Source organism: Myotis daubentonii, chromosome 14, assembly GCF_963259705.1.
Source record: "Myotis daubentonii chromosome 14, mMyoDau2.1, whole genome shotgun sequence".
Classification (NCBI taxonomy): Eukaryota; Metazoa; Chordata; class Mammalia; order Chiroptera; family Vespertilionidae; genus Myotis; species Myotis daubentonii.
This window is the reverse complement of record NC_081853.1, coordinates 36139404-36166471: the sequence shown is the minus strand read 5'-3', so window position 1 is coordinate 36166471 and position 27068 is coordinate 36139404. Positions and strand designations below refer to the sequence as shown.

At 49.5% G+C, this 27068-nt stretch overlaps 1 protein-coding gene across 1 annotated transcript in view; it reads left to right on the top strand.

Moving 5' to 3' along the window:
* RFTN1 (raftlin, lipid raft linker 1) overlaps positions 1 to 27068 on the top strand; it is a 175570-nt gene that overhangs the window by 125534 nt on the left and 22968 nt on the right. The window contains exons 6-7 of the mRNA XM_059664045.1: positions 4684 to 4887; positions 13419 to 13534. Coding sequence (XP_059520028.1) covers positions 4684 to 4887; positions 13419 to 13534 — 320 coding nt within the window. The remainder of the gene's footprint in view (positions 1 to 4683; positions 4888 to 13418; positions 13535 to 27068) is intronic.

The following is a 27068-nucleotide window of genomic DNA, read 5'->3' as shown; positions in this document are numbered from 1 at the left end:
TCCTTGGCCGGCAGCTCGTTGTGAGACGAGAGAGAGGGGGTACCCTCCTGAGTCTGGCTTTTCTGATATTGGCCCCTCCCTTCCCTGTGCCCCCAGGATAGTTCTACCCTGTGGTCCTCCCCCTCCCCCCCCCCCCCCACATCTGCCACCTGCCACCATCTTTCTGGCCTTTCACTCAGCCCATTAGCAAACAGCTATTGAGCTCCCACCCGCAGTCCTCAGCTCCCGCCTTCTGTGCACTGATGACATTAGCCTCTTGTTAGATTTGGGAAACAGCCCAGGCTCGGGGTTGGAAAGGCTCTTGGCTTTGCCACTTACCAGCTTGTGATTTCTGGGGGATCCACTTAAGGTTTCTGGGCACAGAACCGATGGAGACTGGGAGAGTCACATGGGCTGGTGAAGGCGAAAGGCCTTGTCAATACAGTGTGTGTGCCTGTGGCTGCTGTTATTCTTACCAGCGGGTTCCCCTGGCGTGCTGTGCATGCAGTGGTGCCCACACTTTGCCCTGGCAAACAGAGGTGCCTGCCGTTAGTGCCCGAGCCTGATCAAAGCCTGAAGCAGCCTTTTCCCAGGTTGAGGAATCTGGACAGGCCCAAAGCCCCCGCCATCTCTTCCCACCATGGTGCCCACAGCCCTGCCTTCCCAATGCAAACCTTTCGGCTTAGCTCCCCCTGCTCATAACCTCAGCAGACCGTGGCCCCCACTCAGTCCAGCTACCAGGCCAAGTGTGACTCCCACTTGTTTCTTCCTATCCAGCTATCTCACCAGCCTCCTCCTCCCAGTCTAGCCCTTGGAAGCCTGTGCCTTAAGCCAGACTCTGAGCTCTCTCTTCCCTCCAGCCTGGAGGACTCCTGGAGCACCAGGACCCAGCTGGCCCCGCTGCTGCCTGCCAGTCACCGCCTCTCTGGGGCTTTGCCTGCAGACAGGCTGAGGCTTCCGCCACATACCTAAGGTCCCACTGCCTGGTGCAGGCCTCCGGCCTGGACATCTGCCTCCTCCCTGCTCCCCAGGTGCTCAGCAAGGCCAGAGTGGGCTGCTCTCAGACTGGCAGCACCCCGCGAGCCCACACCCCCTCTTGCTCCCCCAGCTTCCCGAATTATCTGGCTTAGGTCATATTACAGGGACACACCTGGTCACAGAGGATCGGAACAGCACAAGGGGGAAAGAGAAAGACAGCAAGATAGAAATAGAAATACAACATGGTCTTTGTTTTTTTAACATGTTTTTATTGATTTATAGAGAGGAAAGGAGAGAGATAGAGAGATAGGAGCACCGATGACATGAGAAAGGAATATCATCGAGCAGCTGCCTTCCGCATGCCCCTAGTGGGGATCGAGCCCCACAACCCAGACATGTGCCCTGACGGAGAATCAAAACAGTGATTTCTTGGTTCCTGGGTTGAAGCTCAACCACTGAGCCACGCCAGCCAGGCACAATAAGACAGTCTTGATGCTTCTTCAGGGTTCTGCCAGGCCCGGTCTTTAGCCATTCTCAGAAACAGTGCCTTTCCCTCCCCCCGCCCTCCTCTGGGACTTTCTGTCCAATGTCTGGAAAAGTCTTCCAGCTGGGGTCATGCGTGAGTCACAGAGCAGCTGAGAAACTTTAAACAAACGTGGGGCTTCTTTCTGGACTCCCTGGTGCCTGCTCATGTGAGGATGTGTTTTGGAGAATCAGAATATTAAAACATCAAAGGACGTCATTCAGGGACAGTTTCTCTTGGCTGGTTTCCACATGAGTGGAGAGAGGACTGTGGCCAAGGAGACAGAGGGACGGAGTTGACCACAGGGTTATGCATCTGAATCAGGTTTCTCCCAATATTTCATTTCTACGAATGCTTTGGAGGCTCTTGATTCCAACAGCATTTCCTTTCCTTCCTGACAAATGTGTTTCTGTCTCTGGCCTCGGTCCTCTGCACGGGGGAGGGTCCAGATGGGAAGACGGGGGCCCCGTGACCACCGCGCCATGTGTGATAGGCCCTACCTTCCCTTCACACCACCCCGCACTCTCACTTCTCACTTTGCCTTCCCCTTTTTCTCTTCTGTTTCGCACTGGGGAGAGTTGTGTTTCTGTCTTGCCGTGTGTGGGGAATCCTGTGTGATCAAGTGTTGTCATATAGTTTTGGATTTTGGCCACTTTCAACTTCCCCGCTCACTCCTCCCGTGTAAAGGCTGGGATTGCTCTTTAATTCATATGCATTCGTGCTTGACGATAGCAGGCTCTGGTGGCTGTTGCTCTGGCCCACCTTGGAGTCACCTGGGAACAGCTTCCTCAGCCTCTGCCTGCAGTTGTCCCCTAGAATGGCCTCAAATTCCAGGAATCTGGATGGGCCCAGGCTCAGCATGCCCAGATGAATGCCTCAAGGGTGGCCCTCGGTCCCTGGGGATCAAGGCCCTGGCTGGCTTGCCCCTTGGTAAGGCAATCGAGGTGTGTTCCCCACAGCAGCGCAGGGGAACTGAGCCTGTACGATCCGAATGGTAACCCTCGAGTTAATGCGCCCTTCATTGGCTCTCATCTCTTCCCCTATTTCCCAGCCCTGCCCCCTCACTCTGTTTCCTGGGATCACTTCCCAAATAACCAGTTGCACCCGAAGGCTTAGCAGGCTCTGCTTCTGAAGAAATCCAGATCAAGTCAAGGACTCATCTGAGCATTGCTTAGCCGCTTGCCTTTGTAGCTTTGGGTCTTACTTGAACCCCTGGCACCTAGGGCTGGAAAACGCCTGGTGATCTAGTTCACATCCTGTCCCCGCCCCCGGCCCCAATGCATTGCCTGGGTCCCCTCCGTGACAAATCTTGCTTCGCATGACCCCATCCCTCAAGTGTGTGTTTCAAAGTCACGAAATAGCGTAGTGGTTGCCAGTTTTGCACACCAAGACCTACTTTCTCGTGTGAAAGCTTTTACTGGCTGGGACAGCTTCCTGAGTCAGGCGAGCGGGCTGAGGAAGGTAACTTGGAGTGGGGCCGATGAAGAGGCCAGAGGTGCTGGTTTAAAATCCGGGTGTCCTCTTGTGAAGATGGGCACTTCCCTTTCCTAATTGGTCCCAGCCAATGGATAGCAGGAAATGCCCCCCCTCACCCCTGGAGCTTAACTCTTGCTGATGACAAAGGCTCATGGCCCAGCACTGCTCCCCAGAGATCTCCGCTGATGCTGGCTCAGATGGGGCTGTGAAAAGACTTCCTTTGTCCAGAATACAATTCCTATGTGAGGTGATTTTAGATGCTACACGGATGGACATATTTGGCGTGAATGTGCCTCATCGTTCCCTCCTGTTTATAGCAAGCGGTAGTTGTTTCCCTTAGGATCTGGAAGCAGAGTTTCCTTTGACAATGCATTGATTTGAATAAAGGAAAGTGAGTCTGTTTATTTGGCTCGTGCAAAAACTATGAAACACTGACAGACCCGCGACAGCGTCCCAGAGCGTGGGTGTAGGCCAGGTGTCTCCTGCGGGGAGCCCGAGGGTGACATTTCTCTTTTTTGCTGCCGTTTATGGCCTTAAAATATTTCTTTGAAAGAAGGGCAGGGATTTTCTTATTGAAACAGATATTTTTGGAAAGCAACGCATATTCCTGACCCGCCTGTGGAAGCAGGGTTTTTTAAAGCTGGGAGAACCCTGATTGCTTGACTACATGAGAAACACAAAAATAGACCTTCGGACTTGGATGGAAATTCCAGGTACTCGCTCCGGAGGCCGGTACCACTCACTCGTGGCGGGCAGCACGTACGGCGGGCGCGGGTCGGCTGCCGCGTGGTGGTGACTATTGATTTTTGCAAAGCCGGGCTGTAAAGGAGGGAGCAGGAAGTCGAGCGCCCCCCTGCCAGTGTCTCCTGCCTGGCTGAGCAGACCTTCCCCTCCGGGCAGGAACCCTCATTTACGGGAATGTATTTATTTTTACATATCAGTGATGTATTTTTGATGTGCTTGATTAAGTATTATGGGCTCAGCCCCAGGAAACACCACTGCAGTTTATAAATAGCGAGTTGAGGGGTGGACAAGGTTCCTGGAATTACGGCAGTATTTTTGCTTTTAGGTGCCTGTGTACATTGATGACTTTTTTTTTTTTTTTCTTCAGACCAGCTCTCGCCCAAGTATGTCTGCTTTTTCTTTCAAAACATCTTTGTGTGAATTCCTCGGACTCTCTACTCGGTCCTTCTCTCAAACACCTAACTGCACAAATGAATAATCCCAGATAACGTTATATGCCAGATTCAAAACTTAAGTCTCCACTTGAAGTTCATGAGGCCATGTCACTTTCAGGGCAGCCCTAACTCACTGCTTGGAATTGGGTTTTATCATCTGCCAACAGCGCTCCCTCGCCGAGATTTCACCTCTGATGTCATTTCTCAGGCTCCTGAGAGATTCCACTAGACCCGTGGTCGGCAAACCGTGGCTCGCGAGCCACATGCGGCTCTTTGGCCCCTTGACTGTGGCTCTTCCACAAAATACCACGTGCGGGCGCACACGTACAGTGTGATTGAAACTTCGTGGCCCATGTACAGAAGTCGGTATTTTGTGGAAGAGCCGATATTTTGTGGAAGAGCCACGCTCAAGGGGCCAAAGAGCCGCATGTGGCTCGCGAGCCGCGGTTTGCCGAGCCGCAGTTTGCCAACCACTGCCCTAGACCCAAGGAGGCAGCTATGATCACTGTCTAACTCTTGTCTCCCCGCCCCTTTTACAAATCCCAACAGAAATGGAGATCTTCGCCCTTTTCAACAAACCGAAGCGCCATCAGGAGTGCCGGCAATACTATACGGTCACCATTCCTCTCCGGGTCTCCACGAACGGCCAGGCAGTGAGCGGTTTGGATGCCAACTGGCTGGAGCACATGAGCGACCACTTCCGGAAAGGAGGCGTGCTGGTGAATGCCATCTTCTACCTTGGCCTGGTCAATGGTATGGAACCCACAGCCCCCGGGTGGCCCTGGAGAACTCTCCTTCTCGTTCTTGTCCTCTGAGCCCATCTTCAGAGCCTGCTTCGCTCAGAAAACTGCAGCTAATGAACGTGCAACATTTGATTTCCCATGAACACGCCTTGAGGCGTTTTCCATAAAGCCCACCGCCTCTGCTCTCTCTAAACCTCGTCTAGCCAGGTCTCTTCTAAAATGCCAGAGACAGGCGTGATTCTGTTTCACTGGTGGTGGTCTCCGTCTGTGTTGCTTTTCAAGGCTTTGAAAAAGATTTCCCCCCAGTTTTGTTAATTGCCCCCTGGGATCATGCCTCTCCGAGAGTGTGAATTGTTTGTAGACACTCTTACGGTTTGAAGTAGCAGTAGCAGCACCTCGGAATTAGCAGCAGAGACATGCACGGAACAGACTGGTTCCTGCAAGCTCCGTGGGGACACGCGCTGTTCCCGGGTCTCGTGGCACTCAGGACTCCCTCCCCAATGATGGGTTATCTCTGGGGCTTGTTGCATGGCGTGGCAACGTTGCTGGTGTCAGCTTTTCGAAGGCAGATAGCAAGTCTGCCCAACCTGGGGAAGTGTGTCAAGCAATTAGGAGGGGTTTTTTGAGTTAACACAAAGGCAAGTTGAGTCACTAGGGTGCATCCAAGCTGGAAGGCAACTGGGGAGTGGGGCCAACAAGCCAGCCGCTGTGGGTCCCGAGGGCTGCCAATCAGCAGGATTCCCAGGTAAGTGAAATGTTGCACCGAATTTGTTAATCCCAGCAAAATGGGGGGTTGAGGTGGGGCGGGGGGGAGACACACCAACAGTGTAGTGTCTGGGTTGTTGAGTCGTTTTCTCTCTGAGAGTTAGCCAAGTCAGGAATGGAGTTGGATTTTACATTATTTGGCATGTCAGCAAACACACACAGAAGAAACATCAGTCTTCATTCTGGATGTACCTTCTATATGTCATCCAAAGCCTTAGAACACTACAGCACAGACAGATCTCAACATTGGACACCATCCCTTGTTACTATAGAAATATCAATAGCTAAGTTAATGTGATGGCATAGTAGCATCAGGCATCGGCTGGCAGAGTGGTGACAGCCACCTGTGTGGTGGGTGAATGTCAGAAGAAAGGTGACTGGTTCATTATGAACACATCCCGAGCAGCGCTGGCCAACAGAACTTCGTGCCATGATGGGAATATTCTATTTCTATTCTATTCCTGTGCTTTCCAGTATGGGAGCCACGCATGGCTAATGACCTGTTGAAATGTGGCTAGGAGGGCTGAGGAATTGAATTTTAGAATTTCATTTTCATTCGTTTACATTTCAGTGACTGTCCAGCCAGTGTTGCTCAGTGGTTGAGCGTCAACCCAGGAGCCAAGAGGTTGCCGGTTCAATTCCCAGTCAGGGCACATGCCCGGTTTGTGGCTTGATCCCCAGTGGGGGCGATGAATGATGTTCCTCTCTCATCAATGTTTCTATCTCTCTAGCCCTTTCTCTTCCTCTCTCTGTTTACCCCCCCCCCAAAAAATCAATAAATTTCAAGGACTGTATGTGCCTAGTGGCTAGTGTATTGGACAGTACAGTGCTAGAGTATCCATTGCATGGATATAACTAAGGAAGAGTCCGTTCGGTTCTCTGGCAGCAAGGTCGGTACCCTCCCTGTATACAAGGCGGCTTTCCATGGGGCTTGCAACGTCCCCTGAAGCTAGAGAATGTCACCATCTGTTCTGAGATGCACTGTAAAACATCAGTGGCGTCGGCTTGGGGGAAATGTTCACAGCCCTGATTCATCAGCACTTGGGGAGAACTCTTCACTTCCTGCTTCCTGCAGGGACACCCCATCTCCCAACTTGGATTGTGGTCACATCAGCTCCTTTCATCGCCTCTTGGTGCTCCCGGAGGCTCCCTGTGGCTGTGCACAGTTTTGCGTTTCTCCTTGGGAAAAACTGATGGTTAGCTGTGCTCACATCCTAACGCTGCAGGGAGGCACCGAAGGTGGCAGCTACACAGACAGCCACTGGCAACCTTCCCCTTAGGAGCGCTGGGGAGTCCAAAGAGAGGTTTTTCTCTTTGGCCTTCCTGCCCGCACACGTCGGGGGCAAACAACCCAAGAGGTCGCCTCGAAAGTTCGCAGTGCCCTTCATTGTCTCTCTAGCCATTGTGGCTTTGGCAGTGGAGGCTGTCTCCTCCACTCCTCACCCCATTCTTCAACCCGGAGTCCAGCCGCACAGACTTTCCTTCCGATTTGACTGGGGTGTTGGAAATGCTGTTCTGTCCTCCGCGGGCTTTAGCTGCATCCAGTCCAGCCTTCCGGCCTGGAAGACACAGGGTGAAATTCCCCCTGGCGAGCGCAGCTGTGAGAGCCTGCACCGAGCCCGTGGCATCTCCAAGGCAGGGCTGCCACATCTCTGTGGCGGGGACGGCTGCAAAATTCTCAGAACAGAATTCATTTAAGCCGTCTCAACATTCAAACCCGGTTTCACCCTGTGTGTTTGGCGGGAGGGAGAGTGTGACTTGGGAATAATGCTCAGTGGGTTAGGGCGTGTCTGCTCTGGAAAAGCCTGAGGTTTCCGTTGGCCAGGGATGACATATGCATATGTTCTTTTCCCGGAATTGGAAAGAAAAAAAAAAAGAAGCAAGATATTCCTAATTAGAAAAGGAACCTGTTTCTAAGAAGACAATTAGTGTCCTTACAAATAGACCTGGCAGAGCTGGAAGCACATCTTTAAGCGCTTTGCCATCTGGAAAAGCACCCGTCTCACTCCTCCATGGGTCTTTGTACTCCAGATTATTTTCCACAGAGTCAGAACTCACGAGAACTTTGTCCCATAAACAAGGCGATGTTTCAGCCTGAGTTACGCAGTTTAGATTCCAGCTTCTGTTTTCGAGGCTCTGCTCCCCAGGACATGGAAAGACTCGCGTGGTCCTCAGATGTGGGCTTCTGTTCGTGGTGTTCAGGGCTCCTCTCCTCAGAGGGATCAGGTATCTTGGGCTGGGGAGGCTGTGCCCTTAGACCCTGGCAAGCTAAGGCCCAGGTGAGAGCAAAGCGTGATGATGCTGACAGCTGGCACCTCGCTGGTACCCTGTGCTGTTGCTACTCTGAGCAGTTCAAACATAGCAACTCACTGATTCCCCACAACCCGGGGAAGGGGGCACAGTTGTTATGCCTGCGATACAGCTGTGGACAGGAAAGCGCAGAGCGATTAAGTCATTGTCCCGGCAAGGAGGTAGCAGGGAGAAAGAAGGGTGTGGGCAGGGGAAAGGGACATAGAGGAGGAGAGAAGAGAGGTGGCTGTGTTGGTGAGAAGTCGAGGTGGCCCTCGGGGAGGATGGGGAGCTCCAGGGTCACCCTCAGGGAAGTAGCGAGACCTGGGTGGCCAGCCAGCAGTGTGGATGGATCCCCGGGCTGGTCAGACAGCAGAGCAGACAGGCACATAGAAACACTCCAGCCAGTGGGACAAAGGCCAGGATCAACGCTTCTAGAGGGCGGAAGAGGCGGGGAGGAGACCCTCTGCTGAGCTGGCTGTGATGAGGAGTCGGCAGGTACTAGGAGTCGGGTCAGGGTGAGACGGAGCTGGCTGCCCACCAGCTGAAGGCCCACCCGGGAACCTGATTTCTCACCCAGGGCGTCCAGGCCAGCAGAATCCCTGCTGCCTCGTGGCCACCAAGGCTACTGCTGCCACCACCAGCTCCCCTTGCCCTGCCCGGGCCCTATGTGTGTCCCCCGGCCCTGTCCTTGCTCTGCATTTCTGTTATTCTACCCTCACCCTGCCTTGTCCCCATCTTACTCTGTCCTCACTTTCCTCTCCTTGCCCTGCCCTTGGCCTGTGCTGGCCCTACCCACCCCTGACCATGACCCTGCCCCTGCCCTCACCTCTCCCGGCCCCACACTCCTCCCCCTTCTGGCAGTATCGCCTTTCCCCAGCCCATATTCAGATGTCTTCAGTGGTCTCAGATATGGCCTTGGCAGTGAGTTGTCCAAACCAGAATGCAGGCCAACGACATGCACTGCCCATGGTGACCACGTCCTCACTGCTCTTCCACTTACTTAGAAGAGTCGTTCTGCATGACCTGCCTGTTTGACATAACCCTGGCCTCTTTTCCTGCACAGTGTCCTGTTTTGTGGGCCAGGGCCTCTTGGGGATATTCATCTTACCTGTTTCTCACCTTCTCTAGCCTCTCTTTCCCATTAAGTGGAATTCAGTTCCAAGATCTTGATAAATTAAGCACTTACGACAGAAAACGATTGTCTTCCTGGGGCCTCTCCCCAATACCCCAGCCGCATCTAAATCCAAGTATCCTTTGGTATTTAGACCACCTTTTTCTTTTTGACGCCTAGCACAACGTACATGACTTTATATTTGCAAAGTGTACATGTAAAAGACATGCACATATTTCAGGTTACATACATGTAGAGACATATATTTTATACAGACGTACTTTCAAACCCTCAGGCAGGCCCTGTGTGCCCTGTTCGAAGAGCTAGGGGTGGAGGGAATGGAAAGGGAGGGAGAGCGAGGTAGTTCCAGCTGCTTCTAGTAGCCGCTCCCTTGGGACACTGCCATCTCCAAGAACGTTTGGCCTGGTGGTTCCAGGTTATGGCTTCTCTCTCTGAGGAGCCAATGAATAATGTAGGTTTCACTTATAGCATGAAGTGCATTTTCTCTTGGACCATAGCACATCTATAGAAAACTGTACAGGGCATAAGGATATAGCTCAGCGGATTTTCACAAGGTGATCAACCCGTGTAACTGGCTCAGTGAGAAGCCATGAACTGTGCCCAGCCGGGTGCCTTACACACACAGGCAATGACTCGGAGCGTGTCTTCCTCCGTCAGTTCAATGGCGCTGGACTTGCAGGCGAACCCTTCCTGTAACTGAAGGGGAGCCTAGGTTATTCACTGCTTCAGTGCAGGAAGGAAGGCCGAGAGCAGCAGCGAGGGCTGGAGAAACGGGGACAGGCAGCAGACCGGCTTGCTTTTTTGTTGTCGGATCAGCTGCAGTGTGATTGGGAAGCAGCGTGGCACCATCAGCCGGGATTGGTTGATCCGTCATTATATGCGGTGGGGTTAGAGGTCGGTATGACAACAGGGGCAATGATGGCCCTGCAGCAGGTGCATGCCATTCCTGGAACCAAGGTGGTGCCACGAGCACCATGCAGGGCCTGATGGGAAGAAGGGCTTTCAGAGAGCCGAGGAGATCTGTCATGCCAGCTGCCCCAGTGTGGACAATTTAGTCCCGTCTAGCTGCTTAAAAGGAGCACAGTAACATTTTTTCTAGACCACATGCGTTGACCACTTGTCATGGTGTGTGCGTTTCCTGCCAGAGGTTGGGGAAGAATAGCACCTCGGGTGGGCCCGCGGGCTAGCTTGCTGGACGGAGTGTTAAAGTGTCAGAGGCTACAGGGGAAGAGCCGCTGCCTCACAGAATTTACCTCTGGGGATAATCGGGCAAATCTCCTTTCCCCACTTCCTTCTTGTAAATCATAAGCTTGGCGTGTTAAGGTGGCCTTTTGCCAAAAGACCGGCATCAAATATTTATATAGTACCAGGGCGAATAGCTCTCCGTGCACAGTAGGGAAGCTGCTTTACTTGTATAAAAAATGCAGCGATAATGGAGTGTTTTCCAGAGATGGAGGGCGAGCTAACCTTTTGCATCGGGAGCCTTCACTCTAAGATAGAGCTATTTATACCCGGCGCGGAGGCTGAGCTAGAGGGCATTGAGGAGACGGGGGTGGGCACGGCCGTCAAAACGGGGGACTGTTTAAAAGCCCAGCCGTCTGCTCTCGGTGGTTCAGTGACTTTTTTGCTGTTACAGATGACCAAACTGTGACAGCCACTCTGAGCTTGCTTCGGAGTTAAGTAGATGAATCAGCACTCTGGATTCGGGATAGCGGAGCAGCGGGCTGAGCGGCGGGAAGGCAGATGCTGGATGAGGAGGCTGGGAGATAAGGGCCTGGCTTGTTCCTACTTCATGCCCCCAAGTGCCGCCGTACCTCTCCCTGCTGACTGCACAGCCCTCCTCCCAGCCCAGGCCTGTGTACCTCTCCCCATTGACTGCACAGCCCTCCTCCCAGCCCAGGCCTGCGTACCTCTCCCCACTGACTGCACAGCCCTCCTCCCAGCCCAGGCCTGCGTACCTCTCCCCACTGACTGCACAGCCCTCCTCCCAGCCCAGGCCTGCGTACCTCTCCCCACTGACTGCACAGCCCTCCTCCCAGCCCAGGCCTGCGTAACTCTCCCCACTGACTGCACAGCCCTCCTCCCAGCCCAGGCCTGCGTACCTCTCCCCACTGACTGCACAGCCCTCCTCCTGGGCCTGCGATCCGATCGGGAGGAAGGGGCAGCCAGGCAGGGGTGGGAAAGGAAGTCTGGACTGACTGCAGTGTCTTCTTCCCCCTCTGGACCGCCACTCGGCAGCACAGTGCCGCTGGCAGGCTAAACACCATCGCGTTGTTTGGATCAAGTTGGGCACTTGACTCTGTGAAGTACATTGTGGGCACCTTGTAGGGCTTGGAGGAGTCCCTTTGAGGACATCTGTAGGTAGAGAGTTTGGAAATTGGATAGAACATATTTTTGTAGAAGCCTGAGGGGATTTGTGCCATGTGGATATAATCCCAGAGGAATCACTGAGCATCTTCTGGTCTCAAACAGCAGGGGCTCCAGCTGGGCCCAACTTTCAAGATGAGCTGGACTGTGGTCCATGCTTGTCCTGGATCCCAAAATGCTTGTCGTTCAGCTGAAGAGCATCTCTGTTCTTCCCTGGTCCCCTTTGCAAAACGTCTCTTAGGAAGGCATTGGACAAACGTTGGGGGAAGCTTTTAAGCAGAGCAGACGAGAGGCAAGCTTAGAAGTTTTGCTAAGGCTGTTTGCTAACAGATTCTCGGGATAGGAAACAATTAAAAACTGGAGCTTGGTATTGATTAACCCCAGGGATCTTACTTGAAATGAAGTCCATGTTCAAGGTGCCAGCAAATTTGGTTTCTGGTGAGACCTCTCTTCCTGAGCTGCAGACAGCTAGCTCCTTCTCTGTGTCCTCCTATGGCCCTTCTCTGTGCAAGGATCGGGGAAGGGGTCTGGTGTCCCACTTCTTATAAGGACATCAGACCTGACAGATTAGGGCTCACCCTTATGACCTCAGTGATTTCCCTAGAGGCCCTATCTCCAAATACAGTCACTTTGGAGGTTAGAGTTTCAACCATAGGCTTTGGGCTGGGGGTGTGAGGGCCACAAGTCTGTCCATAGCAGTCTGACTGAGCGGTGATTTGTAGAGTAGAATCCAGGGGCTAGGAGGGAGTCTCTGTTCGCTACCACATTTCACAGATGAGAGACCAAGTCCCTCAAAGGGATCACATCACTTCTTTTGATAAAGCATGGACCCAAGCCACCTGCTTCTAAGTCCAGTCTTCTTTGCCACAGTCTCTGATCTAAATGAATCTAGGGCAGCTGTTCTCAACCTGTGGGTCGCGACCCCTTTGGGGGTCGAACCACCCTTTCACAGGGGTCGCCTAAGACCATCGGAAAACACATATAATTACATATTGTTTTTGTGATTAATCACTGTGCTTTATGTTCAACTTGTAACAATGAAAATACATCCTGCATATCAGATATTTACATTATGATTCATAACAGTAGCAAAATTACAGTTAGGAAGTAGCAACGAAAATAATATTATGGTTGGGGGTCACAACATGAAGAACTGTATTAAAGGGTCGCGGCATTAGGAAGGTTGAGAACCACTGCTCTAGGGCATTAGGAGCCATTCAAAAAAAAGGGGGGGGGGGCAGAAAGCTCCTCCCTTACTGTCTTCTGCAGGGGTAGGGACCCTGCTGTGATTTTCTTTATACCTCGTTGCCCAAGACAGTCTTGAATCATGCTGTCTGTGTAGCGTACATTTGTTGAATTGTACAGAACCCAGAACTTGGCACATTGGCTAAAGCAATGCCCAGGGAGATGTTTTCAGTGATAAATCATCTGGGAAAACTCCCCTCCCCCAAATTCTGCCTGTTGACAAGCGCTGCCTAAAGAGTTGTTTGTACGGCAGCCCACATCCTGGGAACTTCCAAGAAACAGCGCAACTAGCATGCATCTGACAAGCTCAGATCTGGTGTGTCATATCTATCCCCGCTTTCAAAAAACGTCTCTCACCTAAATATAGCTTTCTTCTAAAAACTGCCTCTAAATGGCTGTGTTTTGCCCTGAATAAGTTCTCCCCAGTGCATCCTGACGCTGGAGCGTGGAAAGGAAGGTAAACGCGTGAAATCAAATGGTGATTGCTAACAATGAAATTTGGGCTCATAAAATCAAGGATATTATTCAAAACTGCGAGGGAAATTAGTCTCATTCATTCTGATGGGGCTAGACTCGATGGCAGTGTGTGCCTCCTTTAATTAACATGCTGAAAAGATGTTCTGATTGGGATTATTAATGAATGCAGTGAAAATCTTTGCTGCTTGTAAGGCTTCTGCCACAGACGGCTTACACCACCACCACCACCCCCCTTTTTTTTTTTCTTTTTCTTTTTCCAACAGATTCCTTACACAGCTTGACAGATGGAGTATTCATCTTTGAAGCCGTTTCCACAGAAGATAGCAAAACCGTGCCGGGCTATGATGCCATTGTTGTCGAACAGTGGACGGTCCTGGAAGTAAGTGTGGGGTTGGCAGGGGCGCCGCTTTTGTTCGGACGATGATGGTTTCATTCGCTTGCTGGGTCTGCCCGTGGCTGCCGCTCAGCTGTGGCTTTCCTCTGAAAGGCCGTTTGACCTGGTGGACCCTACAAGGACCCCTTTTGTCTTTTCATGCTCCTCCTTTATCACGTTGGGGGGTGGGCCCCACGGTTCCCTCTCTGTAGGGAAAGCACATTACGTGTCTCGGACCCTTCGGTGGAAAAAGACTCCTCTTTCATTTAATTGCATCTAAGTGGAAACTCTTAAGGGACATGAATGAGGCAAGCATGCAGTTGGTGGCCTCCGTACTGGTAAAAGCAGCACCCTCACGGGCGCTCCCTCTGCCAGGCGTCCTGGGAGGCAGGCTGTGCACGAGTGCTCCTTTAATCTTCACAGTAAGCTTGCCAGGTAGGTTCCGTCATTGCTCCTGTTTTCCAGATGAGGAAACTGAGGCACAGAGAGGTTGGGTCCCGGTCCTGACGTGCTCATGAAGTGCTGAAGGACGTCTTTGGGAAATGTTGACCCCTTAGGCAACCACATTGCGGTGGGCGGGGGAGTCCCCGAGCCACGCTTTTCTGGGACTTGGGAAGAGCTGGTTTGTTTCTGAGACCCTCTGGTGTAATCTTTGGAGGCACTTCTCCAACTACGGAAGCATGGACCTTTCAGGCTCTACTCTTGTCCACCCAGCAAATGGGCTGTATAAGGAGAAGCTGTTTGAACGCAGAGGGCGGGGTGCCCTCAGCAGGTCCTGGGAGAACACAGAGATGGTGTCGCTCTGAGGGGCCCTGCAAACCCTGCTCTCTCTGCCTGAGACAGAGGTGGATGCAGCCCTTGGTGAGGGGTGATGGCACATGCTCTCCACACCCTGGTGTCCTTGGGAAGTCCAGCCTGGAAGTGACACCCTCACCTGGGTGCTGGGGTGGGGCACCCCAAGGGGACTGTTACTCAGCCTTTAAGCCTGCAGCGGTGAAGTCGGGAGCAGTGATAGGAAATAACTGCTTGCAAGTGCGGCAGCAACAGAGTACAAAGAAAAACTGTACTAATGAGAGGAATTCCGAAAACCCAGCTCCTGTTAGGGTCGGGCAAGGAGTCCTGAGAGCACATGTAGTGAGGGGGGTGAGGAATCCGATGACGACCTGGTTTGGGATCAGGCTCCCCCTGTCGCTTCCGCCTGACCTTGGTCCCAGTGGGCCCCAAACTGAAAGTGGGGTACAAAGGAAGCAAGGCTCAGTTTAAAATGCACAGTCCAGCCGGGGCAGGTCACATCCCCTTTCAGACCTTAACCTTCCTCCACTACAAGATGGGGCAGTGCAGTTCACCCACTCCAGGTGGTGGTAAAAGATGAAATAACAGGGGTAGCAGTTGAGGCTCTTGACCCCATTAAAACCGTTTGCTCTGAACACTTGGTTATAACAGCAGGCCATGCATGTCTGCACCCAAACCAGATACATGTGCGAAGCGATTGGCAGGCCATGGGGATGGGTGTCCAATCTCTTGTTGTCTGCCCATAAAAATGGCTGTGAAGGGAGGGCATTGTGGTTTCCTCAAGAAAAATGACTTGAGCCAACCGGTGTGTCTCAGTGGTTGAGCGTCGACCTATGAACCAGGAGGTCACCGTTTGATTCCCGGTCAGGGCACATGCCCGAGTTGAGGGCTCGATCCCCTGTGGGGCATGCAGGAGGTAGCCAATCAGTGATTCTCTCTCGTCATTGATGTTTCTCTCTCTCTCTTCCTCTCCCTTCCTCTCTGAAATCAATGTAAATATATTTAAAAAGAAAGATGACTTGATAGCAGTGATCTAAAACCACCTAAGAAAGTGTTTCTCAAAGGGGGGTCCCAGGACCAGGAGCATCAGCACCACCCAGAAGTCATTACAAATGCACATTCTTGGGCCCCACTTGGTCCAACTGAGTCAGAGACTCTGGGGTTGGGTCCCAGGGAAAAACACAGTGTTTTCACAGTCACTCCTGGGGGTTCTGATGCACAGTCATTTTTTTAAAAATATATTTTATTGATTTTTTTACAGAGAGGAAGGGAGAGGGACAGAGAGCCAGAAACATCCATGAGAGAGAAACATCGATCAGCTACCTCTTGCACACCTCCTACTGGGGATGTGCCCGCAACCAAGGTACATGCCCTTGACCAGAATCGAACCTGGGACCCTTGAGTCCGTAGGCCAACACTCTATCCACTGAGCCAAACCGGTCAGGGCCACAGTCAGTTTTAAGAACCAGTGTTTAAAAGACAGTAGGGGTGCGACACTCCCCAGGTGTCTGTGGTGAGAGAAGTGATGGAAAGAGTTCCCCAATGATTTATCTTCTTTAGCCTTTGAAACTATCCGTGTCCTTGATGGGTAACTGCAATGAATGCATATTGTATAAAATGTTTGTGGGAGGGAGATACAAATAAGGACATTTGTCTTTTTAATTTGAAGAGGTCAAACCGATGGGTTAAGAAGTTAGATCAGACAAGATTAACATTTATTCAGAAACTTTTCTTGGAATTGCAGATTGGTGTTCATTAGATTTGTCAATTTTATTTCTTTCTCAGATGTTTGAACTTTTCCCTCTTGACCTCTTACATGTTTGTCCCCTATCCCCACCCCCGCCAACACACACACACACACACACACACACACACACACACACACAGTCACTCACTCCAGGAATGCTTTGGCTTTCCCCCCAAGACTCTCTGGAAATGAACCAGGATTTTGAAGACCTGTGATAAACCAGTGGTGAGCATTGGCTTACAAAACCACGTCTGTGTTTTCCCAACTCCATACTCAGTGACAAAAATTCAGTCGGGTTGGTAGCTTGAAATTGGCCACGATGGAAGTCTTCCACCACGGAAACTGGCAAATGCTAGAAATGAGGGTCTTCTTTTCCTCCCTGGAGAGCCCGTTGTAATCGTTTACCAGCACACACCACTGGATGGGCCTTTATTTTATCACATTTCAAATGATAAGCTACAGGCGTGGCTGGCATCCAGCTGGGCAGAAACAGGTTTTCTGAATTTCATGACCAAGTGGGTTGATGGCTTTGATGTTGTTCATCCGTTTTCCCTGCTCAAGTCTTTAGACTTGCTCTTCCCTCTGGTGTCTGTGGAGCACCCCGACGTTGCCCGCAGTGGAAGGAGACCGCTGTCCTGTTTAGCAGCATCAGCCTCTCAAGGGGAAAAGGAGAGTAGCTCTCTTTGGGGCAGACTATACCCCTATTGGTTTCTCGTCTTCTTTGCAGCTGGTGTAGGCAGTCTTCAGGAATCGGCTCAGAGGTCACCTCCACCAGGAAGCCTTTCGGACTCCTTCAGGGTTAAAGACGCTTCCTCTGTGTTCCCATAATTCTCTACAATAAACCTGTTGGGCTCCTGTTATACTCATCTTTATTAATCTACTTTTCTCCCTTTGCTCTGAGTTTCCTGGCCTGGGGATGTTCCGCTTTGTTCTCCAAGTCACCCAGAAATAACTTCCTGAATTGAGTTGCTGGCCTTTTGGTTCAGCCCAAGGGTAGACCAATGTTCTCAAAATTGAGCTGGTACCAGAAGCACCTGGAGAGTTTTTTAAAACATAGATAGATACATAGGCTTCCCCCCGCCCCCTCGAAACCCTGAGTTTTCTTTCTATTCAGCCCACTTTGAGAATCCAGCCTTAGAGGAACCACGCATACACAGCTGTGTTGCCAGCACAGCCCAGAAGTGTTCAACCCAGGACGGGTTTGCCCACAGCTCAACTCTCTGATGAGGCTCTGACCACAGACAGGGGCCCAGGCCCCTCCTCTGCATGCCCTCCAGGTGTGTGGGCTTGGTCCAGCTCCCTCACCTGCCACCCTCCAGACCCAGCTGCTTCCTCTCTTCCCCACCCCTTTGGCCTGTGGGAAAGGTCTTTTCTGTTCAAGCCCTGGGCATGTTCCTCTTAGCTTGTGGTTCACCCTGCTTTTCTGGCAATCACTGTCCTCCCAGGCCACCCTGTGGACCTTTCAGCTGTGAGCACAAAACATGTCTGACCAGCTTTCTCTCTTTTCCCATGGCTGACATTGGCTTGTTCCTTTCCTGTGAATATTACTATTCTAAGCTCTGTGTGCATTCAGTTCAGCCACATCTTCCTGGCTTCCCTCTGTACGCGAGCGCGTGCGCGCGCGCACACGCGCGTGCACACACACACACACACACACACACACACACACACACTTTCACAAGAAAACCTACCTCACTCTTCACAGCCCTGCAAACAGTGCTAAATGTTGGAAAGAGGATGTAGATTCTAGAGTCTGGCCTGTGCACATCTTGGCTGTCTACTCCCAGCTGAGTAAGAGAAGTAAATGTATGAGAAGTAAACCACCCCCTCTTTGTTATTCCATTTTTCAGTTGTGTACATGGGGACACTGGCAACAACATCTCAAAGTTCGTGAGAATTAAAAGAAATAATACATTAGAAAGTTGTGAACATAGTACTTGGCATATAGGAAGCACCATTTTCTTCTATTGGTCACCTGGTATCATCAATTAGAAAGATCCTCTCTCTATAGCCTTGATCTTGTTCTAAAAGCACAGACGAGGTTGGGCTCGGGAAAGTGTGGAGTCAAATGCAAATAATTGTGCCTTTTCTCAGTTGGAAGACTGTGGCCAAAGTCAAAGGCAGCTGTGGAGAGGATAAGAGACTATCCATGGGGCATTGGTAATGGGCATTTTGTTTACATTCTTTGAACTTATAATCTAGAGCAGTGAGGGCAAACCTTTTGAGCTCGGCATGTCAGCATTTTGAAAAACCCTAACTTAACTCTGGTGCCGTGTCACATATAGAAATTTTTTGATATTTGCAACCATAGTAAAACAAAGATTTATATTTTTGATATTTATTTTATATATTTAAATGCCATTTAACAAAGAAAAATCAACCAAAAAAATGAGTTTGCGTGTCACCTCTGACATGCGTGTCATAGGTTCGCCATCACTGATCTAGAGTGTGAGCAGGAAGGGTAATTCCTTACAAGGAAAGTGGACACTACCTGGATGAATAAGCAAAGAGTGAGAGACTGAGAGACAGAGACAGGGACCCTCTTCTCTCTGAGTGTGCACATCCTTTGGCCTAAGCCCCCAGCAGAGATTGTGGATACCATCGGGGTCCTTTGAGCTATACAGCCTCCTTCATCTTCATTCCCTGGAGTTCCTCAGTGCTGCTTATAAAATGTGCTTCCAGCCCGAGCCCGTTTGGCTCAGTGATTGGAACATTGGCCCTTGGAGTGAAGCATCATGGGTTCAATTCTGGTCAATGGCACGCATCTAGGTTGCAGGCTCCGGCCCCAGGCGGGGCGCCTGTGGGAGGCAATCAATCAATGTGTCTCTGCCACATCGATGTTTCTCTCTCTATCTCTCCCTCTCCCTTCCACTCTCTGAAAATGAATGGAAAAAAAAATGTCCTCGGGTGAGGATTTATTTAATAAGTGCTTCCAGAACTGAGCATCAGACAGCAACTAAAGCACTTTGAGCTTTTAGCTGATGCGATTGGTATGGAGGCTGGTGGATTAATTGAATAAGTCAATTTTAAAAGCACCAAAGAAAATTTTATTCATATCTTACATGTTTTCTCTTAATGTAAAATATGTAAATACACATCCAGTTGCCAATCTTTTTGAGTCTGGGGTCTGCTGATGGGAATTCCACTTCCTCTTTCTTGTATAAACCACCCCAAAGTGCAGTCACCAATATCCAGTGTCAGGAAAGGGATCTGGCTGCAGAATCCTTCTATTGCCATGAATGTTCCCCCCAGTCTTTTCCATTTTCCCTCTCCCCCTACATCTAATTCAGCCACGGTTCTTATTTTTAAGCAAAATGTCCTTTGTCAAGTCTCTTCTACACGTTCTACTTAATTTTCCCAGAAACAACTCCTTTTGCACTTACTATTAGTGTAAATAACTTAAATTAAGACACATAATTATCATAATGGGTCTACCTGGCCTAAATGGATCTGAGAGCACATCAGACTCGCCGTGCTGTGCTCAGTTGCTGAGATCAGAAGAGTGCCGGCATCCTAGCGAGCAGCCTGCTCCCTGAGAGGAGTTGGTCCCCCTGAAGCTGGGCGTGGGCTTTGCTGGTGCAGCTGGAGATGGAATTGGCTTTGGAGCATTCACTACAGATTTCGTTAGTGAGGTGCTATGTGGGCAGCTCTCTCCGTCCCTACCTGTATGTTCCATCTGTTGTTGAATTGACTCCCAGCTCACCTCATCCAATAGCTCTGTCCATTTTTATAGCATGTTGAGACATTTTTATTATGATTGTAAACATCACACATTTGGAGGGATTATCCCAGCTTTGGCTTCTCTGAAGGTTTCATGTCTAAGGTGGTGCCTGTCCTAATCCAATATCACACAGACTAGAATCAGTGATGGCAAACCTTTTGAGCTCGGCCTGTCAGCAATTTGAAAAATCCTAACTTAACTCTGGGGCCGTGTCACATATAGAAATTTTTTGATATTTGCAATCATAGTAAAACAAAGATTTATATTTTTGATATGTATTTTATATATTTAAATGCCATTTAACAAAGAAAAATCAACCAAAAAAATGAGTTCGCGTGTCACCTCTGACACGCGTGTCATAGGTTCGCCATCACTGGACTAGATGGAGGACACGTTCCTTTGGCACGCTGTGGGGATCTCTCCTCCAGTTCCTAACACTACCCATACCTCTCTGCAGAGGTTACAGATGGCCCTACTGTTCCATCTCACATGTCACCCTTACATCCCTCAAGGACTCATCAGAGGCTTGATAAGATGCACTTCTGTCATTGAAATTCACCCTGGGGCATGCCTCCACCCCACCTGTCCCATCACCTTTTCCAACAACACATTGATCTTACTTATTCTTCACGAGCACCTGCAGGCTGCTGGGAGCCATCTTTTATTTCCAAGGGCTTCCAACCATCTCTTTAACAGTCGATACTTGGATCTGCCAGGGAGTAACTTCCATTTCTATGGTATCTAGAATTCACCACCACCTGCTCTGACAAGGGAGCCAATATTTGTTCTTGTTAAACCATCTGGTATTTTTTTCATCGCCACCGTTTCTCCAAGATAATTATTTTGGTGCTGAGATCATAGCCTTTAGTGCCAAAGACAGCAGTTCTCTGCCTTCTTCCTGCGATAGAGATCATTCCCATGAGTGATCACTGCTGTGAAGGGACCAGGGCTGAAGACCCAGCCCCTCCCCGGATGTAACTCCACTCCTTTACCAGCCCAGAGCAAAGCACAGCGCAGATGAGGTCCACCAGCTGGTCAGAGAGGTCCCACGGTGAGAGAATAGGTATGGTCATTATGGGTACTGGTTAGGATGCGAACATGATGACAGCTGCCGCGTACCCTTCTTTTATTAGCAAGTAACACATTTACCAAAACTTCCAAGCAGAGTTTTCCTTGAGTCCCATTGGCCAAGACCAGGTCCCAGATCCATGTCACTGTCCAGGATCATGGTCAGCTGGGGCTGAGAGGATGTCAACTGGGAAGGGGGATCTGGGCTGCCAAGCGGCTGGTGGCTTTGGCAGCCAACAATGTTTGCCACTGAGTGGGACTAGGAAAGCAGGGGATGCTCCCAGAAGTATTTTAAATAATACCTCTTTAACTTGGTGACAGCTCGGAGAGTGGGATGACAAAAGGAAGGATTTGACTTTTAATCTCTATCTTTTTGCTTCCATAAACTCAATATTCAGACAACCATATTTCACTTCCTGTACAAAATGTAGTTATACAAGTGAGCTGGGCCTTTTAAAAAATCATTCAACAAATAAATATTGAGTTCCTACTGTGTGTCAGCCACTGTGAGAACATGATGAATGGAGGAAATTCGGGCAGGAAGGATTGATTCTTTTAACTGGAGGGAAGGAGTGCAGTCATTAAAAATGAATGCTCACCCCCCCCCTGGCCTTTCCACACCCATAAATAATTTCTCTTCATTTTCAAGCTTCCTGAGGGGTGGCGAAAGGCCCTAAATCACCGGGAACCTTTTAAAGCTCAGAGAGGGGAGAGGCAAGTGTGTGTTCTGGTGAAGACCATGGGGCATGGTAAATTTAGAGCGTTGTTGCAGAGGACAGGAGGGTAAAAGAAACTGTGACATTTTCAGAACCTTGTGACAAAGGCATTTTTTTAAACAGTATGCTTTAAAACCCTACAGTGCATGTCACAGAATGACAAGAAGGGGACAATCTTCAATGTGATAAGAAGGGCTTAATCTTTGGGTTTTCCCAGTGTGCTTGAGATTAGAACAGTGGGAGGTGATTCTTTAAGAGCTTTAAACACATGCACACAAATTTGTTATCTTATAGTTTCTATAGCTCAGAAGTCCAGGTGGGCTCAACTGTGTAATCTATTTAGAGTCTCACGAGGCTGAAACCAGGTGTTGACAAGGCTGCATTCCTTATTAAAGGTTCTGAGGGAAGAATCTACTCCCAAGTTCATTCAGGTTGTTGGCCAAATTCAGTTCCTTGTGGTTGTAGGACTGGAGTCTTCGTTTCCTTGCTGCCTGCTAGCCAAGGGCTGGTCTTTGTTCCTAGGAACTGCCTGCATTTCTTCTCATGCTTTCCATGTGGCCCCTGTAAGAACTTTGAAATGCATAGACAGCCTGGGAGCCACAGATGAGGACAAGACAAATGGTTCTCCAAGAAGAACTTGGCATATTAAGTCAGTGAGTATAGAGGATTGTCAGGTGTTCTTGTAATGATCATTCATTGTCACTCCTTGGAACTCATTCATTTTTAAATTCACTTGGCGAAGAATTTTAGTAAAACTAAAGGAAGGTTCCTATGCATGGTTGAGGCGCTACACTCAGCAAGGACATGCTTTGATTGGAGGAAGGTCTTTGTTTATGGTCCCTATGATGCCATCCTGTGCCTTGACCTGCTTCACATCTTCAGTGGCTTGTGCAGAGGTCTAGAAGGTGGTGGACCTCTGGGAGGCCGAAAGCCAGGAGGACATGGAGTATACTGGGTGGCCATCAGGATCTGAAGAACAGGGATGCTTGTGGGCTCCACAAACATTCTAGCTGGGCCTGGGGAGAAGGGGATCGGGCCATGTTTGAGAGTGGGGAACGGGGAAGATTCTGAACAACCCATGCATGCCAGTGTCAATAAGAGCTGCTGTTTTTAATCTGTTTTTACATGATGGGTTTCTAAATTAGATTACGGTTGATGTTTGTGGAAAGCATCCCACTACTTTTTTTAAAAAGGGGGAAAGGAACCTTGAAAATTTCTTACCTAACCCAGCTCCTTTTTCAATAGATTTACTTGAGTTCTTAAACCCTTTCCAATCTCGCCACCTATTAGTTTATCAATGTTGAATCAAAACCAGCCCAATAAAATGTAATAGGGATACATTTAAGTATCAAGAAAATCAATTGTATTTAAGTTAAAAATATCAATAATATAGGATGAAGAAATCCTGATTTGATAGCAATTCTAATGGAAAAGAATTTATTATGAGTCAACAGTGTTTGGTCCCCAATTGGGGCATGTATGGGAGTCAACCAATCAAAGTTTCTCTCTCACATCAATGTTTCTCTTTCTCCTTTCTTAGCTAAAAAAAAAAAAAAAAAAATCAAAGGCTCAGACATTTTTAAACTAGCTAATTTTTCCCATCAAAACAAATTTTACTTTGATATCACCTTGACTATTCTTACTGCTATTCAGAAGGGGGCATTGGGCAGGAAGTTGAGGAGCGGGGATCATCACTAAGGCATTACCCTATTTAAAACATATTTGGGGTACAAAATTCTGAAGAGTCACCTTCCCACATGAGGACAAAGTCACTCTGAAAGAGACAGGTAGACTTTGTCTTTCCGTCTATATCAGTTTTTGTCACATAACAAACCATTCCCATCTTTATAGCCTTAACCATGTATTTATTTATTTATTTAGCTCATGATTCTTTGGGTTAGCTGAATAGTTCTACACTAAAGCAGCTTAGATCGTCTCTCCTGGGCGCTCTCATGCATTAGCTGGATGATCAAGGGTGACTTCACCCACATGGCTGGCTGTTGGCTGGAACAACAGGCCTTGCATATCTTAGCACGCAGTAGGCCAGCCGGCTTCTTCACGGGGTGGCAGTCGCAGGGTTCCTAAGATCCCCAGTGTGCTAGCTTATTTCATGCCTCGGTTCGCATCATATTTGTTAATAGCCCATTGACCAAAGAAAGTCACAAAATCAAGTTCAGATTCCAGAGGTGGAGAAATGGACACTAGCTTTCAATGGGATGATCTGCAACATGCTCTAGAAACACCAATGCAGGCAGTGGATGGATTTGGGTATGGCCAGTTTAAAGTTTACCAGGTAATCTTCACCAAAACTTAAGAACAGCCTTAGTCGTTGATGACCAGGGTATGTCTCTGTGTGTCTAATTTTCACACATGAATATATTTTCAACTTCCACATACAGAATGCCTCCCAAGAATGGTATCATATTATCCTGGCAGATTAACTCACATTTTTAATGGTAAACTTACGTTTCATCAACGTTGATGTGATTTACAGCAATTTTAATGAGACTTTGAGACTCCAAGACAGTGGTGGCAGAATCTAACCCCAAAATGCAAGAACAGGTGCATTCATTCGTTCACTAGACAACTATTGAGCACTCAGTTTGTGTCAGACACTTCCCTGGAAGCTGGGGATTCATTGGTAACAAGATTGACTCCTTGCCTTTGTTGAGATTGCATTCCAGTGAAAGAGAGAGCGATAAATAGGTGCACAAATCAGTCCCAAGTAGGGATTGATATGATGAGGTGATAGGGAAGGAGCAGAGGAGAATCTTCTAGAGGACCCCAAATAGAGCGGGCCCGTCTCCCTGAGACCATTTTTCTTCTCTTGACTTTGGTTTTCTCTTCATCAGCTCATCTTGGGTTGGGTTACAGCCCAGATGCTGATGGAAACCCCAGAGTGCATCTGTTACAGGCTCTGGTGGGCTTATCCCTAGACTGTAGAACGGCGATTTTCAACTGGTGTGCCATGGCACACGGGTGTGCCTCGAGAATTTTTAAAACATGCAATATATGACTCTTTAGTCAGGAGCACGAACTTCTTTTCCCTTAAATTGTCAAAAAAAAAAAAATGACAACAGCCAGCATGACAATAACTGTCCAGTGTGAATGACTCAAAATTACTGTATACCTATTTTTTTTTCAGGCAAAAAAAGATATTTTTTGGTGTGCCGCTGAATTTTAGTAATTAGCTTAAGTTAATTTTAGTAATTAGCCATGAGATGAAAAAGGTTGCAAGTCGCTGCTGTAGTAGATCAGTGAGCCGGAGAGAATGGAGGGACTCCTGGCGATGGGGGCACTGCACACGGGGGTTGACATGTCCGGAAGGTTATATATTCCTGGTGGCAGTTTCCAGCGTCCGGAAGCCCCTTGAGAAGTAGGCTTAGCAGGAGCAGGGTCCTCAGAGGACATGCTATGGGATTAGTGCAACATAATTTGGCTTGAGGGAGAGGGGCGCAGGAGGAGAGAAGGTCGAGTTAGAATCATGGTAACCATAGCAACAGATGCTGACAATTGGGTCACAAGGAGGAGAATATTGACTGGAGACAATATTGTCCGCATGCCAATGCGGGACGGTGGCACCTTGAATTTACCAGGCGGAGAAAGTCAGGGAGAGAAAATCTGTTGTGTGGAGCATCCCACAGGGTCACAATTCTTCCCCAAGGTCTTTTCAGAATGGGCCCAAGGCTGGTACCGCCCAGCTCACAGTGCTTTGAGGGGCTCTGTCTGTTGGTGGTTTGCAGGGTGACAGTGGAATCACCCTTTAACTTCCATGTTCTCCTCTGTTAAGATTTTGAACCAGCCTTTATTCAGAGCCACCTTCTGGGTTAGCGTTTTTATGATTATTGGTGAGCTGTCAGGCATCTACTGATGAAGGTGATAACTTGGATGTAGTTTTTAAGTTCTAGAATTTTTGCAGACAAACTTCCAGTCCCCTACTCCAAAGTCAACTCCTTTTAGTTACATGCGGTGGGAAAGCTCTTTTTAAATCCTCTCATTTCTAGGTAGTAGATAAGGCAGGGGGAGGCGGGTAAGAAAAGAAAGGTTAAAAACGTGCTTCTTCATCCACCGCCAATTATCTGCGGAAAAAGTAATAAAGTGGCAAATCCCATTTACTCCCAGGAAGTCTCATTTCCTCACTCATAAAAGCAAGTGGGAGGGACTTGGCAGGTTCCTGGATGGAGAGAATGTTCCGTGTTTAATTGTTTTCAAACAAAGCTGCTTCCAAGTCTGCTGGGAGGACACGCTCACCCGGACGCAGTCAGTGTGTGTGCAAAATGTCAGCTTCTGCGGGGTGGCAGCCTGGCTGTCTCAGTGCGAGGCCCCCGCTGGGCAGCCCGCGGATGCAGCAGCCTTGAGCTGCTTCACTGTTTGCTCTCACAACTGCAGAAGCTTCTAGTGGTCAGAGTCGGCCCCAGCCGTCACTCCCTGAACTTCCAAAGGTGCTGCCTGGTTACCTCCAGCGTAACCTGAGCCCCAGCGCCTGCCTCTCTGGTGGCTCACCTTCGCCCAGGCAGGCACGCATCAGCGACAGGTGGAGTAGGTGACTGCAGAGACCCTGCACATAGAGGACAAGATTACCCCCCCCCCCCTTTTCCAGGAACCCAGGAGAGTGTTATCTTGCATGTGCAGGTCTGCTTTTCCTGCCAGCGTGGCACGCATGGCATCTTAGGAGAAGCCAGGGCAGCGTCTGCAGCTAAGACGTTCTCCCCCAGCGTGGGCTTTGATCTGTCCCTCCCAGGGTGTGCAGGTGGCGGTGCTGGGCCTCCCTGGAGGTCATCAGAAATGAGACTTGAGGGCTCCGGGTGTAAGGCAAGGTTGCAGCGTGTCTGGCCTGGAGGAAATGAGGGCTAGTGTGCCAGCTCCGGGTGTGGAGAAAAATCGGCAACACTGAAACCCATTCAGTAGTGGCGATTATGTTTTATTTCACTGAAATCAGACAAGGTGACTTTCACTACGCTTTTCCTCCTAGGGGGTTGCCTGGGCATTCGGCTCTTCCTAGAATAATAGCATGCCAGTTCGTTTCTTCTGTGGAATAAAGCACCCTCAAAGCTTAGTGAATTAAAATAACCTTTAGTGCACAGCCGGCGTGGCTCAGTGGTTAAATGTTGACCTATGAACCAGGAGGTCACTGTTCATTTCCTGGTCAGGCTCATGCCCAGGTCGTGGGCTTGATCTCAGGCGTGGGGCGTGCAGGAGGCAGCTGGTCAGTGATTCTCTCTCATCATTGATGTTTCTATCTCTCTCCCTTTCCCTTTCTCTCTGACATCAATAAAAAATATATTTAAAATAAATCACCTTTATTGATGCTAGTGATGGGTCAGCTGGGTGATTCTGCTGGCCTGACGGAGGTAATTAATCTCAGCTGGGCTCACGTGGGCTTCTGCGGTCACAGATGGGCTGGCTGGCAGCTACCCGGTCCACGGTGGCATCTCTCATGGCTGCTAGTTGGCGCCACGTGTCTCTCATCATCCATCAGGCTAGTGGGCTTGTCCT